General features: G+C 48.1%; 1 protein-coding gene across 1 annotated transcript; it reads left to right on the top strand.

Annotated features, from left to right (window-relative positions):
- The first annotated feature begins 8,004 nt into the window (after nt 1-8,004).
- On the top strand, nt 8,005-16,720 carry LOC134609282 (zinc finger protein 585A-like). Its single transcript, XM_063452945.1, has 2 exons — nt 8,005-8,083; nt 12,189-16,720. The coding sequence occupies exon 2, from the start codon at nt 12,194-12,196 to the stop codon at nt 15,128-15,130; it is 2,937 nt and encodes a 978-aa protein (XP_063309015.1). The 5' UTR covers nt 8,005-8,083; nt 12,189-12,193; the 3' UTR covers nt 15,131-16,720.
- Nucleotides 16,721-17,140: the final 420 nt, after the last annotated feature.

Genomic DNA, 17,140 nt, shown 5'->3' with positions numbered 1-17,140 from the left:
GGCACATGGTGAGAACAATGGATGAAGCACATGGTGAGAACAATGGATGGCGGCCATTTTAACTCACAGACACTGTTGTGACTTTTCTACACGGTGCTATCTCGCCGGTATTTGGTGCACAAAGACATCGTGCAGTAGTTTTAAACTATACAACAGGGGACACATTATACAGTAATTATTTTTTATATAATCTGTATATGTTCTGCGGAATCTGCATTAAACTGTATCTTCCAAACTACTGAACGGATCTGGGTGAATTTTGGATATGTGGTTCACCCAGATCCCCCGGTTGGGGTTATTGCATGTTTTGGGGTCCCTGTGATATGTTTTATAAAACTGTATCTGTTTCTCTATCTGTGATAATTATAATACCCATTGTGTTCAGTAATCATATCACAGGCAGAGGGGAGATTTTTGTGTGGGAGTGTCTGTGTGTAATGTACGTATTGATTGGTTGTTCTGTAAAACCCTGTAGGCAGTACTATGTTTGTGGATTGGGAATAAAAGAGGCTGGATGTGCCAGTACAGGCAGTTCTGCTTGACCTCAAAACAAAGTGTCGTCTCGTTATTGGGGGAATTGGATTGGATGCTGATTGTATGCTTTTCCTGTTCAGCTGTTTACAGCATTCATATGCTTGAGAGCATTCATATGCTTCTCCGGTTCGGTGGTTGTGGTGTCTGCTGCAGGGCTTGGAGTCCTCAGGAAGCGCTAGGAGCATCCTTCAACGGAGGTACCCAGTCGGGGTGCCAGGTGATCCGTTACAGGGACTTAGTCATTTTCTCGGTGTAAAAATCCATGGAACTGTTTTGGGCATGAAAATGTGCTTGCGGTCAGTCAAAAGTGACTTATACCTATCTCCCGAACGGCTGAACGGATTCGAATGATTTTTGGGTATGTTTGTATTTGGAATGTGCTGATTAATAATATGTAATACGGATAATTGGGTTACCTCTCAGGCTAAGGGGAGGAGATGTGTGGGATGTAACCAGTGTGTGATTGGGTAATGTATAATTGTATGTGGGCGTCTCCCTTGCAGGGGAGAATTGCATAAAAGCAGAGTGTGTGCCATTAAACCTCAGTTCTACTTCACCCTCAATTTGGAGTGCCGTCTCTTATTGGGGGAATCTGCTACAAGGGATTGCTTAGCTTGTCAGACTCCCTTGCTAAATCACTGCTAAGCTCTTGTAAGAGCTTGTTCCTGTTTTGCTCTCTGGAGGAGTCTACTGTGGTTATTTGTGTCTGCTGCAGTGCTTGGAGTCCTCAGGAAGCGCTAGGAGCATCCTTCAACGGAGGTACCCAGTCGGGGTGCCCATCGATTCGTTACATTGGTGGCAAGCGGTGGGATAGCGTCCTGGTGTGAGATGAACAGCACCCTAGAGACACCGGAATTACTATGGAGCGATATAGAGCCAGCGAGTCCCTGGACAGCGCTACAGGTGGAAGATGAGTTTAACCGGAGGTTACAGAGCATCTTGGCCCCACTGGATAAGCCTATAGCAGAGGCAACCAGGTTGGCATGCAGAGAGGATGCCCGACAGGAGATGTGTGAAGAAACCCTAGAGGGTGTCCAGCATTGGCGGGGTGAGCGTCTCCCCAGCAAGTAGCACCGACTACAAGCCAGAGTGGCCCTACGAGTGCCTATGCTGGGAGACCAGCCCAGGGAGGAGTTGGTGATCCAGCTTGATTCACTGGCATGGAGGGAACTGGGTCTCGATGATGCCTATCAAGTGCTACGTTGGTACGCGGTTCAGCGTGTTCCTGGACTGGCCAAATTTGACAAACCAGAGGGCAAGGATTACAATGGCCCTGGTTTATTGTGAGGGTCCTTTGCAGAACCGGACTTTGGGAGTGCGGCCGAGTCACGACTTTGGGACATATTTGCCTACAGAGAGGCCATGCTGGACCTCCCTATGGCTGAAGACCTAAGGCCAGACCTGATTGAATTGGCTGTCCAGGAATGGGAACTGGAGCAGGACTACCAGCACCTGATCAGCTCCAGTCAGTCACCCTATACCCTGCAGGTACCACCAGAGCAGTGGGAGTTCGAACAGGATTATGCCCTTTTATGTGATGCAGTAACACCGCCTGGTTCTAACCTGATGGGGCTTATGGACTGTACACCATTGGGAGCGTTGAGTTTTGTCCCTCCTCCCCAACAACTAAGCCCGTCATCAGGAGACCTGGGGTCTGTACCACCTACCCCCCAACCAGACCCAGAGGTAGGAGACCTTATCGACTGGTCCTGGGAAGACCCTCAGCTGACAGGTGGAGGGAAGACTGCAATCTCTCCACCGGCCCTACAAAGATAATGGGCAGCCGGCCCAGATCGCCAACCACAGATAGATATGATAGGAGTAGGGACAGTCGGTCCCTCTCCACAGTGTGCAGACCTGGGAGAGGAGAGTGCTGTCCTCCCTCTCCAGCAGCGAAAGGTGTTATTGGGAGAAGGGACAGGCGGTCTCTCTCCCCAGCGGCAGAGTGTGTTACAGGGAGCTGAAGGTGCCGTTCTTCCTCCCCAGCGGCAGTGTGTATCCCAGGGAGCTGAAGGTGTCGTCCTTCCTCCCCAACGGCAGTGTGTATCCCAGGGAGCTGAAGGTGCCGTCCTTCCTCCCCAGCGGCAGTGTGTACCCCAGGGAGCTGAAGGTGCCGTCCTTCCTCCCCAGCGGCAGTGTGTATCCCAGGGAGCTGAAGGTGCCGTCCTTCCTCCCCAGCGGCAGTGTGTATCCCAGGGAGCTGAAGGTGTCGTCCTTCCTCCCCAACGGCAGTGTGTATCCCAGGGAGCTGAAGGTGCCGTCCTTCCTCCCCAGCGGCAGTGTGTATCCCAGGGAGCTGAAGGTGTCGTCCTTCCTCCCCAACGGCAGTGTGTACCCCAGGGAGCTGAAGGTGTCGTCCTTCCTCCCCAGCGGCAGTGTGTATCCCAGGGAGCTGAAGGTGCCATCCTTCTCCCCAGCGGCAGTGTGTATCCCAGGGAGCTGAAGGTGTCGTTCTTCCTCCCCAACGGCAGTGTATATCCCAGGGAGCTGAAGGTGTCGTCCTTCCTCCCCAGCGGCAGTGTGTATCCCAGGGAGCTGACAGTGCCGTCCTTCCTCCCCAGCGGCAGTGTGTATCCCAGGGAGCTGAAGGTGTCGTCCTCCCTCCCCAGCGGCTGAAAGTGTTCCAGGGAGAGGAATCGGTGAACACCTCTCCCCAGCGGCAGCTTAGTTTACAAAGGGGAGATCCTATTCTCCCAGATGGGGCAGCTGAGGCAGGCAGTCTCGGCCCCCAGCAGCAGGACGAAATATTGAAAGGGGAGACAGTCGCCCCCCCCCCCCCTCAACAAGCAGAGAGAGTGTCAGGGAGAGGAGCTTGTCATTCCCTCTCCCCAGCGGCAGAAGTAAACTCTCATCCTAGCCCACCAAGGGGAGATAAGCCCCACACCTGTGCAGATGGGACCTCTGCACATGCCTCACGGGGGCTAGGGATGGTCGGTCCTGTCCCCCAGCAGCAGGGAGGTTCATCCAAAGGGGAGACAGCCTGTCGTGCCCTCCAGCAGCAGTACCAGGTCCAGAGTGAGGAGCCTACTACGACATTTTCTCAACTGGGCTCCAACCAGGCTACTCCCATGGTAGCACTGGCAGCAGGGCAGAGTACCGCTGGTCTCTGCCCACTCAGCAACCCACCGGAGCGCCAGTAACCACCAGAGCCGACATGGACAAGCTACCCACTACCCCAGGTGTAGTAACTCTTTACTGTGGGTGGGCTGTACTGCTGATTGTGTTCTGTGGGTGGGTTGCTGGACTAACCAGGGCACTGACCGACAGGAGGTCAGATACCCTGTTAGTCTGGATGGTAAAGGGGAGAAATGTGGCGGAACCAACCTCGCCACTGTGCACTGGAGAAGCCTGGTTGCTAGCCTCCTGCCCTGCGACTATGGCCCTGGGATGTATTACCCATTTTAAGAACTGTATTTGGGCATAATGGATTTGTAGAATGCTGTTCCTGGCCCTTTAATTACTTTGGAGCAGTGTTACAACTTTCAAACTGGTACTTCGGATGCAGTCGAAGTGCTGAAGTCGTCAAAGTGCCGAAGTGGCCGCCATTCGAGAAACTAACAAGTGGCGGCGGCCATTTTAACTTATTCAAACGCGGTCAGCGGTGTGTGCAGCCAAATCTATGGAACTGTTTGCGGCTACCCAATTGCACAAACACCGCTGACCCGTACCTTCTTCGACACCGCGGCTGGAGACTATGTCCCATTCGAAGATTCGAACGCTCGTTCGAATGGGACTTAGTCATTTTCTCGGTGTAAAATAGACCGACCGCACAGCCCAAATCCATGGAACTGGGCATGAAAATGTGCTTGCCGTCGGTCAAAAGTGACTTCTACCTATCTCCCGAACGGCTGAACTGATTCGAATGATTTTTGGGTATGTTTGTATTTGGAATGTGCTGATTGATAATATGTAACTAATATTGTTTATTAATATTGGATGTATAGTTTTAGTGTTATGAAAGTTGGGTAAAAAGTATGTTTAAACTGTACGGATAATTGTGTTACCTCTCAGGCTAAGGGGAGGAGATGTGTGGGATGTAACCAGTGTGTGATTGGGTAATGTATAATTGTATGTGCGCGTCTACCTTGCAGGGGAGAATTGCATAAAAGCAGAGTGTGTGCCATTAAACATCCCCAAGGGATTGCTATGCTTGTCATACTCCCTTGCTATATCACTGCTAAGCTATTGTAAGTGCTTGTTCCTGATTTGCTCTCTGGAGGAATCTACGGTGGTTATGGTGTCTGCTGCAGTGCTTGGAGTCCTCAGGAAGCGCTATGAGCATCCTTCAACGTAGGTACCCAGTCGGGGTGCCCGTCGATCCGTTACACAGTGTGTGTGTTAGTGTAGTGTGTGTGTTATTGTAGTGAATGCAGTGTGTGTGTGTGTTAGTGTAGTGAATGCAGTGTGTGTGTGTAGTGAATGCAGTGTGTGTGTGTGTCTGTGTAGTGAATGCAGTGTGTGTGTGTCAGTGTAGTGAATGCAGTGTGTGTGTCAGTGTAGTGTATGCAGAGTGTGTGTTAGTGTAGTGTGTGTATGCAGTGTGTGTTAGTGTAGTGTGTGTATGTTAGTGTAGTGAATGCAGAGTGTGTGTTAGTGTAGTGAATGCAGTGTGTGTGTTAGTGTAGTGTGAGTATGCAGTGTGTGTGTGTTAGTGTAGTGTGAGTATGCAGTGTGTGTGTTAGTGTAATGTAAATGGAGCATTTCAAAAAAGTTATTCCCCCTCCCTGATTCTTACCTGGTCCAGGGAGGGGGGAGATTCCAAGATCCCTGGTGGTCCGGTGGCATTGTGGGCCCCCCGGCTCCCTACACTTGCAGAGGGGGCCCAGCGGACTGCAAGTATATTTACAAGCTCTTCCCTCTCTGTAACTCCCGCAAGCGCGGCGTGTTGCCATGGTAAACCATGGCAATGCTCTAACGGCCGCATGTCTCGCGGGAGTTACAGAGAGGGAAGAGCTTGTAAGTACACTTGCAGTCCGCTGGGCCCCCTCTGCAAGTGTAGGGAGCCGGGGGGCCCACAATGCCACCGGACCACCAGGGATCTTGGAATCTCCCCCGTCCCTGGACCAGGTAAGAATCAGGGAGGGGGAATAACTTTTTTGAAATGCTCCATTTACATTACACTAACAACGGGAGGGCCCGCGGCTGAACATATATATAGCGCTATATATATGTGGAGAGAGTAATTGTGGGGCCCTGGACTGCCAAAGCAGTCCGGGCCCCCCAGGACCGCCGGACCCGTGACAACCATTATGATTGTCACCCCTTGATGGCGGCCCTGAGCGGCAGCATCCTCTCCCTACACTAAGACCGCATGTGCGTGCGGCGCTGCGCAATTCCAGCTTATATATAGAGGCTGGGTCACATGCTGCACTGGCCAATCACAGCCATGCCATCAGTAGGCATGAGTGTGATGGCTTCTAAGGGCACACGAGTCAAACGCTTGTTGATTGGCTGCCCTGCAGCCTTTCAAAACGTGCCATTAAATCGCCGAACTCCAACCCGAAGATACAGTGATATGTCCGTGTTCGGGTCCAGGGTCCAAAAAACCTAATGTTCGGTACGAACCCGAACTTTACAATTCCGGTTCGCTCAACTCTACCTCTGACCTTTATGTTGTCAGTTGTGTTTTTATACATTAAAAAGTGCTTACGTGCAAATACTCATAGGACAGTAGTAGGAAGGGAGTGAAAGGGTGAAAGGAGTACAGATAAGACATAGGGATGAACATCATCTACATATGACAGATAAGTTCCGGGAAAGAGAGGGAACTAATTGATTTAGGAGAGACAGCTCAGGTGGGTGCTATCTGCTCCCAGAACTAGACATATATGGTCTTAAGTGTCGTTTTAAGCATTAAGCATTTCCTGAGTCCAAGTTAGGCAATTTTAGTATAGGCTATCTAATATGACACCTATAAGCTCGAGCTTTGGAATCAAGGTAAACTCTTTCACAACAGCGAGAATCCAACCAAACTGCAGCGGTTTGTGGGGTTTGCGGTGGTTATGGTGTCCGATGCGGTGCTTATGGTACTCCTGGATTACTAGGAAGCAGCGATTGGCAGAGGCACTCGGTCAGGGTGCCAGGCGGTCCGTCACACCTGTGGGTGATGGTTCTAAAAATGACTTTACAGACTATCTGCAAACAGAGTCAGGTTCAAAATCTTTTAAGCAGAAGATGCCAGAATCATGACTGTGGTCATTTTGGGCTTCAGACCAACAAAGGCCCTAATCCCCACACCAACTTCTCTGGAATCCCTCCAGGGTCCTCTGCCTCTCTCTCTCCCTGAGCAGCTACTTATCCATCTACTACTGACTCTCCCTATATCCCAGCCTATCTCTCCATACCTGTCTCTTCCTATCTCGCAGCCTGTCTCTTCCTATCTTGCAGCCTCTCTCACTTTCTTGCAGCCTGTCTCTCCCTCTTCCTGCCAGTCTCTTCCAATCTCTCTGCCTATCTCTCCCTCTTCCTGCCAGTCTCTTCCAATCTCTCTGCCTATCTCTCCCTCTTCCTGCCAGTCTCTTCCAATCTCTCTGCCTATCTCTCCCTCTTCCTGCCAGTCTCTTCCAATCTCTCTGCCTATCTCTCCCTCTTACTGACAGCCTCTTCCAATCTCTCTGCCCGTCTCTCCCTCTCGCAGCCTGTCTCTCCCTCTTACTGACAGTCTCTTCCAATCTCTCTCTCTTGCAGCCTGTCTCTCCCTCTCTCTGTGCCTGTGTCTCTCTCTTGCTGCCTGTCTTTCCCTCTCGCAGCCTGTCTCTCCATGTATGTCTCTATATAATAGATTTTATATACCGGAACAAGCAGAGTATTGCAGAATGTAATTTTAATTTTATTGGACTAGCATAATATTTAAAAGACAAGCGCTCCACAGTTTTCCATCTCTTCCCCTATATTTGTATATATATATATATATATATATATGCTTTCTCCCATCCAGTCCCTTCCCTGTCTGTCTCTCCCCTCTCTCTGCATGTCTCTCCCCTCTATCTGCCCGTCTCTTTCCCGTCTGTCTCACCCCTCTATCTGCTTGTCTCTCCCCGTCTGTCTATCCCCTCTATCTGCCTCTCCCCTTTAACTGCCTGTCTATTCCCGTCTGTCTCCCCCCTCTATCTGCCTGTCTATTACCCTCTTTCTGCCCATCTCTTCCCCTGTCTGTCTCACCCCTCTATCTGCTTGTCTCTCCCCGTCTGTCTATCCCCTCTATCTGACTCTCCCCTTTAACTGCCTGTCTATTCCCCTGTCTGTCTCCCCCCTCTATCTGCCTGTCTATTCCCCTGTCTGTCTCTCCCCTCTATCTGCCTGTCTCTCCCCTCTATCTGCCTGTCTCTCCCCTTCTATCTGCCTGTCTCTCCCCCTCTATCTGCCTGTCTCTCCCCCTCTATCTGCCTGTCTCTCCCCCTCCCTTTCTCTCTGTTTGTCTCCCCCTCTCCCTGCAGCCACATCCCATGATGCATTGCTGCACAGGGCTGTCTGTCTGACTGCAGGGGAGGGGGATAGAACAGGAAGAGAGAGAGCGAGAGAGAGAGAGAGAGAGAGAGAGACAACCCAGGTTAGGATCACCAGGCCCTCCATCATGTCTGAATAACACTCTCTATCAGTCCATACTCCCTCTGTCTGTCTCTATACTGTAACACCGACTGTCTCTCTATCAGTCCATACTCCCTCTGTCTGTCTCTTTACTGTAACACCGACTGTCTCGCTATCAATGCATACACCCTCTGTCTGTCTCTATACTGTAACACCGACTGTCTCTCTATCAGTGCATACACCCTCTGTCTGTCTCTATACTGTAACACCGACTGTCTCTCTATCAGTCCATACTCCCTCTGTCTGTCTCTTTACTGTAACACCGACTGTCTCTCTATCAGTCCATACACCCTCTGTCTGTCTCTATACTGTAACACCGACTGTCTCTCTATCAGTCCATACTCCCTCTGTCTGTCTCTTTACTGTAACACCGACCGTCTCGCTATCAGTCCATACACCCTCTGTCTGTCTCTTTACTGTAACACCGACTGTCTCTCTATCAGTCCATACACCCTCTGTCTGTCTCTATACTGTAACACCGACTGTCTCTCTATCAGTCCATACTCCGTCTGTCTGTCTCTATACTGTAACACCGACTGTCTCTCTATCAGTCCATACACCCTCTGTCTGTCTCTTTACTGTAACACCGACCGTCTCGCTATCAGTCCATACACCCTCTGTCTGTCTCTATACTGTAACACCGACTGTCTCTCTATCAGTCCATACTCCCTCTGTCTGTCTCTATACTGTAACACCGACTGTCTCTCTATCAGTCCATACACCCTCTGTCTGTCTCTATACTGTAACACCGACTGTCTCTCTATCAGTCCATACTCCCTCTGTCTGTCTCTATACTGTAACACCGACTGTCTCTCTATCAGTCCATACTCCCTCTGTCTGTCTCTTTACTGTAACACCGACCGTCTCGCTATCAGTCCATACACCCTCTGTCTGTCTCTTTACTGTAACACCGACTGTCTCGCTATCAGTCCATACACCCTCTGTCTGTCTCTTTACTGTAACACCGACTGTCTCGCTATCAGTCCATACTCCCTCTGTCTGTCTCTTTACTGTAACACCGACCGTCTCGCTATCAGTCCATACACCCTCTGTCTGTCTCTATACTGTAACACCGACTGTCTCTCTATCAGTCCATACTCCCTCTGTCTGTCTCTTTACTGTAACACCGACCGTCTCGCTATCAGTCCATACTCCCTCTGTCTGTCTCTATACTGTAACACCGACTGTCTCTCTATCAGTCCATACACCCTCTGTCTCTATACTGTAACACCGACTGTCTCGCTATCAATGCATACTCCCTCTGTCTGTCTCTTTACTGTAACACCGACCGTCTCGCTATCAGTCCATACACCCTCTGTCTGTCTCTATACTGTAACACCGACTGTCTCTCTATCAGTCCATACTCCCTCTGTCTGTCTCTTTACTGTAACACCGACCGTCTCGCTATCAGTCCATACACCCTCTGTCTGTCTCTATACTGTAACACCGACTGTCTCTCTATCAGTCCATACTCCCTCTGTCTGTCTCTATACTGTAACACCGACTGTCTCTCTATCAGTCCATACACCCTCTGTCTGTCTCTATACTGTAACACCGACTGTCTCTCTATCAGTCCATACACCCTCTGTCTGTCTCTTTACTGTAACACCGACTGTCTCGCTATCAGTCCATACTCCCTCTGTCTGTCTCTTTACTGTAACACCGACTGTCTCTCTATCAGTCCATACACCCTCTGTCTGTCTCTTTACTGTAACACCGACCGTCTCGCTATCAGTCCATACACCCTCTGTCTGTCTCTATACTGTAACACCGACTGTCTCTCTATCAGTCCATACTCCCTCTGTCTGTCTCTATACTGTAACACCGACCGTCTCGCTATCAGTCCATACACCCTCTCTGTCTCTATACTGTAACACCGACTGTCTCTCTATCAGTCCATACTCCCTCTGTCTGTCTCTATACTGTAACACCGACTGTCTCTCTATCAGTCCATACTCCCTCTGTCTGTCTCTATACTGTAACACCGACCGTCTCGCTATCAGTCCATACACCCTCTCTGTCTCTATACTGTAACACCGACTGTCTCTCTATCAGTCCATACTCCCTCTGTCTGTCTCTATACTGTAACACCGACCGTCTCGCTATCAGTCCATACACCCTCTCTGTCTCTATACTGTAACACCGACTGTCTCTCTATCAGTCCATGCACCCTCTGTCTGTCTCTATACTGTAACACCGACCGTCTCTCTATCAGTCCATACTCCCTCTGTCTGTCTCTATACTGTAACACCGACTGTCTCTATCAGTCCATACACCCTCTGTCTGTCTCTATACTGTAACACCGACCGTCTCTCTATCAGTCCATACTCCCTCTGTCTGTCTCTATACTGTAACACCGACTGTCTCGCTATCAGTGCATACTCCCTCTGTCTGTCTCTATACTGTAACACCGACTGTCTCGCTATCAGTCCATACTCCCTCTGTCTGTCTCTATACTGTAACACCGACTGTCTCGCTATCAGTGCATACTCCCTCTGTCTGTCTCTATACTGTAACACCGACTGTCTCTCTATCAGTCCATACACCCTCTATCTGTCTCATTACTGTAACGACTGTCTCTCAGTCCATACACCCTCTGTCTGTCTCATTACTGTAACGACTGTCTCTCAGTCCATACACCCTCTGTCTGTCTCTATACTGTAACACCGACTGTCTCTCTATCAGTGCATACTCCCTCTGTCTGTCTCATTATTGTAACATCGACCGTCTCTCTATCAGTCCATACTCCCTCTGTCTGTCTCTATACTGTAACATCGACTGTCTCTCTATCAGTCCATACACCCTCTGTCTGTCTCTATACTGTAACACTGACCGTCTCTCTATCAGTCCATACTCCCACTGTCTGTCTCTATACTGTAACACCGACTGTCTCTCTATCAGTCCATACTCCCTCTGTCTGTCTCTATACTGTAACACCGACTGTCTCTCTATCAGTGCATACTCCCTCTGTCTGTCTCATTATTGTAACATCGACCGTCTCTCTATCAGTCCATACTCCCTCTGTCTGTCTCTATACTGTAACATCGACTGTCTCTCTATCAGTCCATACACCCTCTGTCTGTCTCTATACTGTAACACCGACTGTCTCGCTATCAGTCCATACTATCTCTGCCTGTCTCTATACTGTAACACCGACTGTCTCTATCAGTCCATACTATCTCTGTCTGTCTCTATACTGTAACACCGACTGTCTCGCTATCAGTCCATACACCCTCTGTCTGTCTCTATACTGTAACACCGACTGTCTCTCTATCAGTCCATACTCCCACTGTCTGTCTCTATACTGTAACACCGACTGTCTCTCTATCAGTGCATACTCCCTCTGTCTGTCTCATTATTGTAACATCGACCGTCTCTCTATCAGTCCATACTCCCTCTGTCTGTCTCTATACTGTAACATCGACTGTCTCTCTATCAGTCCATACACCCTCTGTCTGTCTCTATACTGTAACACCGACTGTCTCTCTATCAGTCCATACTCCCTCTGTCTGTCTCTATACTGTAACACCGACTGTCTCGCTATCGGTGCATACATCCTCTGTCTGGAGCAGGATCTATTGGACACAGTTTGTCCCTCCCACTGCAGGGTGACACAGACAGGAGGAGCTATGGGACACAGAGTCTGTCCCTCCCACTGCAGGGTGACATAGACAGAAGGGAGCTATGGGACATGTAGTCTGTCCCTCCCACTGCAGGGTGACACAGACAGAAGGAGCTATGGGACACGGAGTCTGTCCCTCCCACTGCTGGGTGACACAGACAGAAGGGAGCTATAGGACACGGAGTCTGTCCCTCCCACTGCAGGCTGACACAGCCAGAAGGAGCTATGGGACACGTAGTCTGTCCACCCCCACTGCAGGGTGACAGACAGAAGGAGCTATGGGACACTGCAGGGTGACACAGACAGTGGGAAGTTGTAGAGCTTAATCGAGAAAGGGGCAATGCGAAATAGTTTGACCATCTAGTTGCTCGGTCATGCTGTAGTATTTCTTTAGGTTTTGCTGTTTGATAATACGGATTGTTTTTTGTTTTGTGTTTTGGTATAGAATCTATGATGAATGGAGAGTATCTGTCTCAGGCACCAATCACTGAAGGGCTCATTTTATCTACTGGTTGGTCGGAAAATCCCATCAACCCCGAAAGGAAATGTCAGCTTCCTGAAGTGAAATACATGTATGATTCTGAGTGGAATAGCAAGACTATTTCTGACATATCCACCATATTCCCTGCAGAAGTAAAGATGCCATTTCAATGCTTTGTCTGCGGGAAAGGATTTGGACATAGACATAACTTAGCAAAACATCAGCGCATCCATACAGGAGAGCGTCCATATAGCTGCACGCAATGTGGAAAAAGCTTTATCCAGAAACAGCACCTCACCAAGCATCAGAGGCTGCACACTGGTGAGAAACCGTATACATGTCCGGTATGTGGCCGTGGTTTTAGCTTGAAGCACAATCTGACGACCCACCAGAGAATCCACACTGGGGAGAAGCCATACGCATGTGCTAAATGTGACAAGACCTTCAGTCGCAGGGAGAACATGCTCATCCACCAGCGAGGCCATGAGAAAATCAAAGAGACCAGAGATTTTCAACAAGTGGATCCTCCGCTCTGTCATTACCCTGTAGGTCCACTGTCCTTTCCAGTAGTCCAAGAGGAGGATAATAAGACCCATTTGAATTTGCCAAACAGGGAATCTTCAGTGAATGCCAAACCTTTTATATGCCCTCAATGTGGAAAACGCTTTGGCAATAAACAGACTTTTGTCAATCATTACAGGATCCACACTGGGGAGAGGCCATACTCCTGCCCTCAATGTGAGCGTCGCTTTGTACAAAAGCAGCATCTGACTAAGCATCTTCGTGTTCATACAGGGGAGAAACCATATACATGCAGCCAGTGTGGACGCAGCTTCAGCGTGAAGCATAACTTATTTACTCATATGAAGACCCACACTGGAGAAAAACCATATACCTGTTCTCAGTGTGGAAAACGCTTTACTCGCCGGAACACTTACCATTTACACCAGTCCATCCACTGCAGGAATAAACCTTCATTACTGCAAACTTTTGACACTGTGCATGCAAAATCACCACAGACCCTGCCAGAGGTAAATATTGCTCCAAAAACCTTAAACTTTAAAAATGGACTTCTTCCACGGAGGCTGCAGTCTGGTTTAGGAATATATACCTGTAACATCTGTTTAAAAATGTTTAAGCACAAACATACTCTCATAAACCACCTGAGGATCCACTCCGGAGAGCGACCATACCCCTGTGAGGTGTGTGGAAAAGCATTCATCCAGAAACAACACTTGACTAAGCATCAAAGGCTACACACTGGGGAGAGACCATATCTCTGCAACCACTGCAATAAGAGCTTCAGCGTCAAGCACAACCTGATGGTCCATCAAAGGATCCACACTGGGGAAAGGCCCTACACCTGCACTGAATGTGGCAAGAACTTTAACCGCAGGGCGATCCTTACAGTACACAGAAGAACACACTGCAACAATAAACCTAAATCCATACCTCCTACCTCCCACATGACAGAACCTGGAGACCCAAATATTTACCAAGAAAAGTGTCTGCTAATTGAAGATAATGGTGAGAGCATTACTTTACAAGATTCCACAGTGACATCTCTAGTGGCATCACCATTCACATGTTCCAGCTGTAGCATGCGCTTCAGGACAGAATTAAGTTTGCATAGACATGAAAAATCTCATATTGAAACGCAACATTTTTCCTGTATAAAGTGTGGCCAAAGCTTTTCACAGAAAGAGCAGCTCTTGGAGCACCAGGATCTTCATTCCAAGGAGACGGCCCACGACTGTGATCAGTGCGGAAAAACATTCCTTCAGAAAACACATTTAACCAAGCACAAGAAGATGCATACTGGACACAAAGCTTACACATGTGATACATGTAAACAAAGCTTCAGTTTCAAGCACAACCTTCTCACTCACCGCAGAACACACACTGAGGACTATCCATACCCCTGCACTAAATGTGCCAAGAGCTTTAGCCGCAAAGAGACATTGCAAATTCATAAGCAGAGTCACCAAAGACGTTTCACTCATAGTAGCACCTCGGTGGAGATGCATAATAAGCATGAAACAAGAACAGAGTACAAATATTTCCACGATCAACCACACAACCAAGGCTTCAAATGTTCAGTGTGTGACAAAACATTCACCCAGAAGAATAACCTTATGAATCACCTGAGAATCCACTCTGGGGAGAGGCCATACCCTTGTCAGGTTTGTGGAAAAAGCTTTATTCAAAGACAGCATCTGACAAAGCACCTTCGACTGCACACTGGGGAAAGACCCTATGCCTGCCACGAGTGTGGGTGGAGTTTTAAACTAAAGCACAACTTGAAAACCCATCTGAGAATTCACACTGGAGAAAGACCATATGCCTGTGGCCATTGTGGCAAGAGTTTCAGCCGTCGTGGTATCCTACTCTCTCATGAGAGAACACATCACCAACAGACTACTCCAAGCAGTACTGAGGAGGGAGCCCAGATTGTAGTAGTAGTGGAGGAAGATGAAGAGGAAATAAAAAAGATCATGCAACAAGAGAAAAGGAGGCCATATCAGTGCAACCAGTGTAAAAAGAACTTCAGCCATTTGTTCACCCTGATCAACCACCAGAAAATGCACTCAGGAAAAATGCCTTACATCTGTACTGACTGTGGGAAACACTTCACCCAGAAGCAGCACCTGACCAAGCACCAGTGTGTTCACACAGGGGAGAAGCCTTTCACGTGCAAGCAGTGCGGCAAAGGATTCAGATTTAAACACAATCTGACAAATCACCAGAGATTGCACAATGGAGTCAAACCCTTCAGGTGTGCACACTGCAGCAAGACTTTTAGCCAGAAGGTCAACCTGATTTGTCATGAGAAGAAGTGTTGTCCCAGCATATGTAGCAAGAGTGACAACCTCTGCCATGATGATGGAGGTCATATCTCAGTCTGAATGAGAAGCTCTTGTGAGTTGATGGAGCATTTATATGGGTCTGACTGGAGAACTCTCACAAGATGATGGAGATTTTCGTTGGTTCTGTAAAAGATAATGGATTGTAGGGAAGAACTTCTCAAGGGATGGGGAGTAATAGTTAGCCTTATTTATAGCTGGAGAATGTACAACTTCAAGACATATAAGACATGAACTACAACATCAGGATCAATTAAATAAACTGGTAGAAACCATGGATAGAGACCGTTATGCATTTCATGATAGGGGGCCCTACGATAGCTGAATTGATGGTGACAAGAACCTACACTGTGGAGAGGTCGTACTCTTGTGGAATATTAATGCCACTCATGCACAGTGTAACAATGTTTGCACTGAATCCAGGAAAGGCTGCATGAAGTTACGGCACAAGTGACATCAGTATCAGTGCCACCCTGTTTCACTATGTCATTCATTTTAATATCAGACTATAAAACTAATGAATTGATTACATTGACTGTTGAAGTCTGGAAGGTTTTGGTGCATTAGAAAGACAGGTGTGTCTAGCAGCACCAGTTAAAGAATAAGTGCTTTAGGATCTGTATGTAGATACAGGAGGGGGTTGGTCCTTCACCATAGAAATGTTGGAGCAATATTCATAAGTCCCAGTTCCTATGTGGAATGCAATAACAGCAGGTAGGTCAGCATTTAGTGACCCTCATTGTGAATGGTTAGAAGAAGCCCGCAAAATCCATTAAACTTCTGCAGAGTGTGTGCATTGACTGTGACTTGTAATATACTGCACCTAAATTGCTGACATAAATATAATAGGATTCTGAGCCTGTTTTGTTTATAAAACAAGTGGATTTGGTGTAAAAGACGTGTAACACGTTTGCTGGGTACGTCACATATAAATGGCCCCAAATGGCTAGTGAGAGGGGTCCATGTTAAAGCTCTCAGCGAGGTATCTGTTCGCTTTGCCACCATACCATTCTCATAGTGAGTCATTGGTGGCAGTCCAGCAATATATTGGCAAAGGCTATCATTTGACATGCTGTGGCAGTGTCCCCCGATCCAGTCCATGCCGTCTGTCTACCTGCTTGCTGTGCACAGAGAGCTGCATGCACCAGGCTGTTGATTGGCTTTCAAGCTGTCTGAATACTGTGTCAGTTAGCCTAGTAGAACATTATAGGAATAGGGGTTATAGGTTTGGAACTAGTGTTGGTTCAGTTCTGCCAGTTTAGTAACACAGATTCCTTCACTAAGGAGGACAAAGATAAATCTGCTAATTTGAACTCTCCGAAATCCTGGAAAGGGTATAGCTGTGGCGGTTTTCTGTATCTGGGAGATGAAGCAGGATTCACTTCTAAGATCTTTGATGTAGTAAGACACACAGACCTGTGAAATGTGTACTTAAAATTCAATATGTATGTGAAGAAATTACTGCAGTGAGATGGTCTAGTGGAAAGAATCAAAATGCCCGATATTAAGTAGCCTAAGTTATCTACTTTTGAAAATGGTATGCGGATGCCACGATGGAGGTAAAGTGCATTTGGGGGTCTGATAATTTTGCAATGGTGGGACACACACAGTCTGCAATATAATAAAAACTAAATCTAATAAATTTTGGCAAGGGCCATTTTTTTATGTGAATGTGGTCTTGGGCAACTTTGCCTTTCAACTACAAATTTGAAATTCACTTTGATTTCCTGAGAATTCCCACTTTAGTAAATAACGCTGTTACGAACCCTGATGTGGTAGCCATCAGTTTGTCTGTTTCCACCCGAACTGCTATGAGCATGAGTGATTATAGCTTGCAGTTCGGGTTTCCATTGGTCTCTTTCTTCCGATCAGATACAGCTTTCCCAGCAGATTCTCCCAATGCAGTGAACAGGTACCCAAACATCAGCCAAAACTTGATGAAGGGTGTAACGGATCACCTAGCACCCCAACTGGATACCTCAGTTGAAGGGTGCTCCTAGCGCTTCCTGAGGACTCCAAGCACTGCAACACCACAACCACCGAACCAGAGAA

Source organism: Pelobates fuscus, chromosome 4 (genome assembly GCF_036172605.1).
Source record: "Pelobates fuscus isolate aPelFus1 chromosome 4, aPelFus1.pri, whole genome shotgun sequence".
In the NCBI taxonomy this organism is placed as follows: Eukaryota; Metazoa; Chordata; class Amphibia; order Anura; family Pelobatidae; genus Pelobates; species Pelobates fuscus.
Note: the sequence above shows the minus strand (reverse complement) of the source record. Positions and strands in the feature narration are given on the sequence as shown.

Excerpts from the sequence above, each read along its gene's own strand:
- LOC134609282 (XM_063452945.1), top strand. The coding sequence starts at position 12,194 with ATGATGAATGGAGAGTATCTGTCTCAGGCACCAATCACTGAAGGGCTC.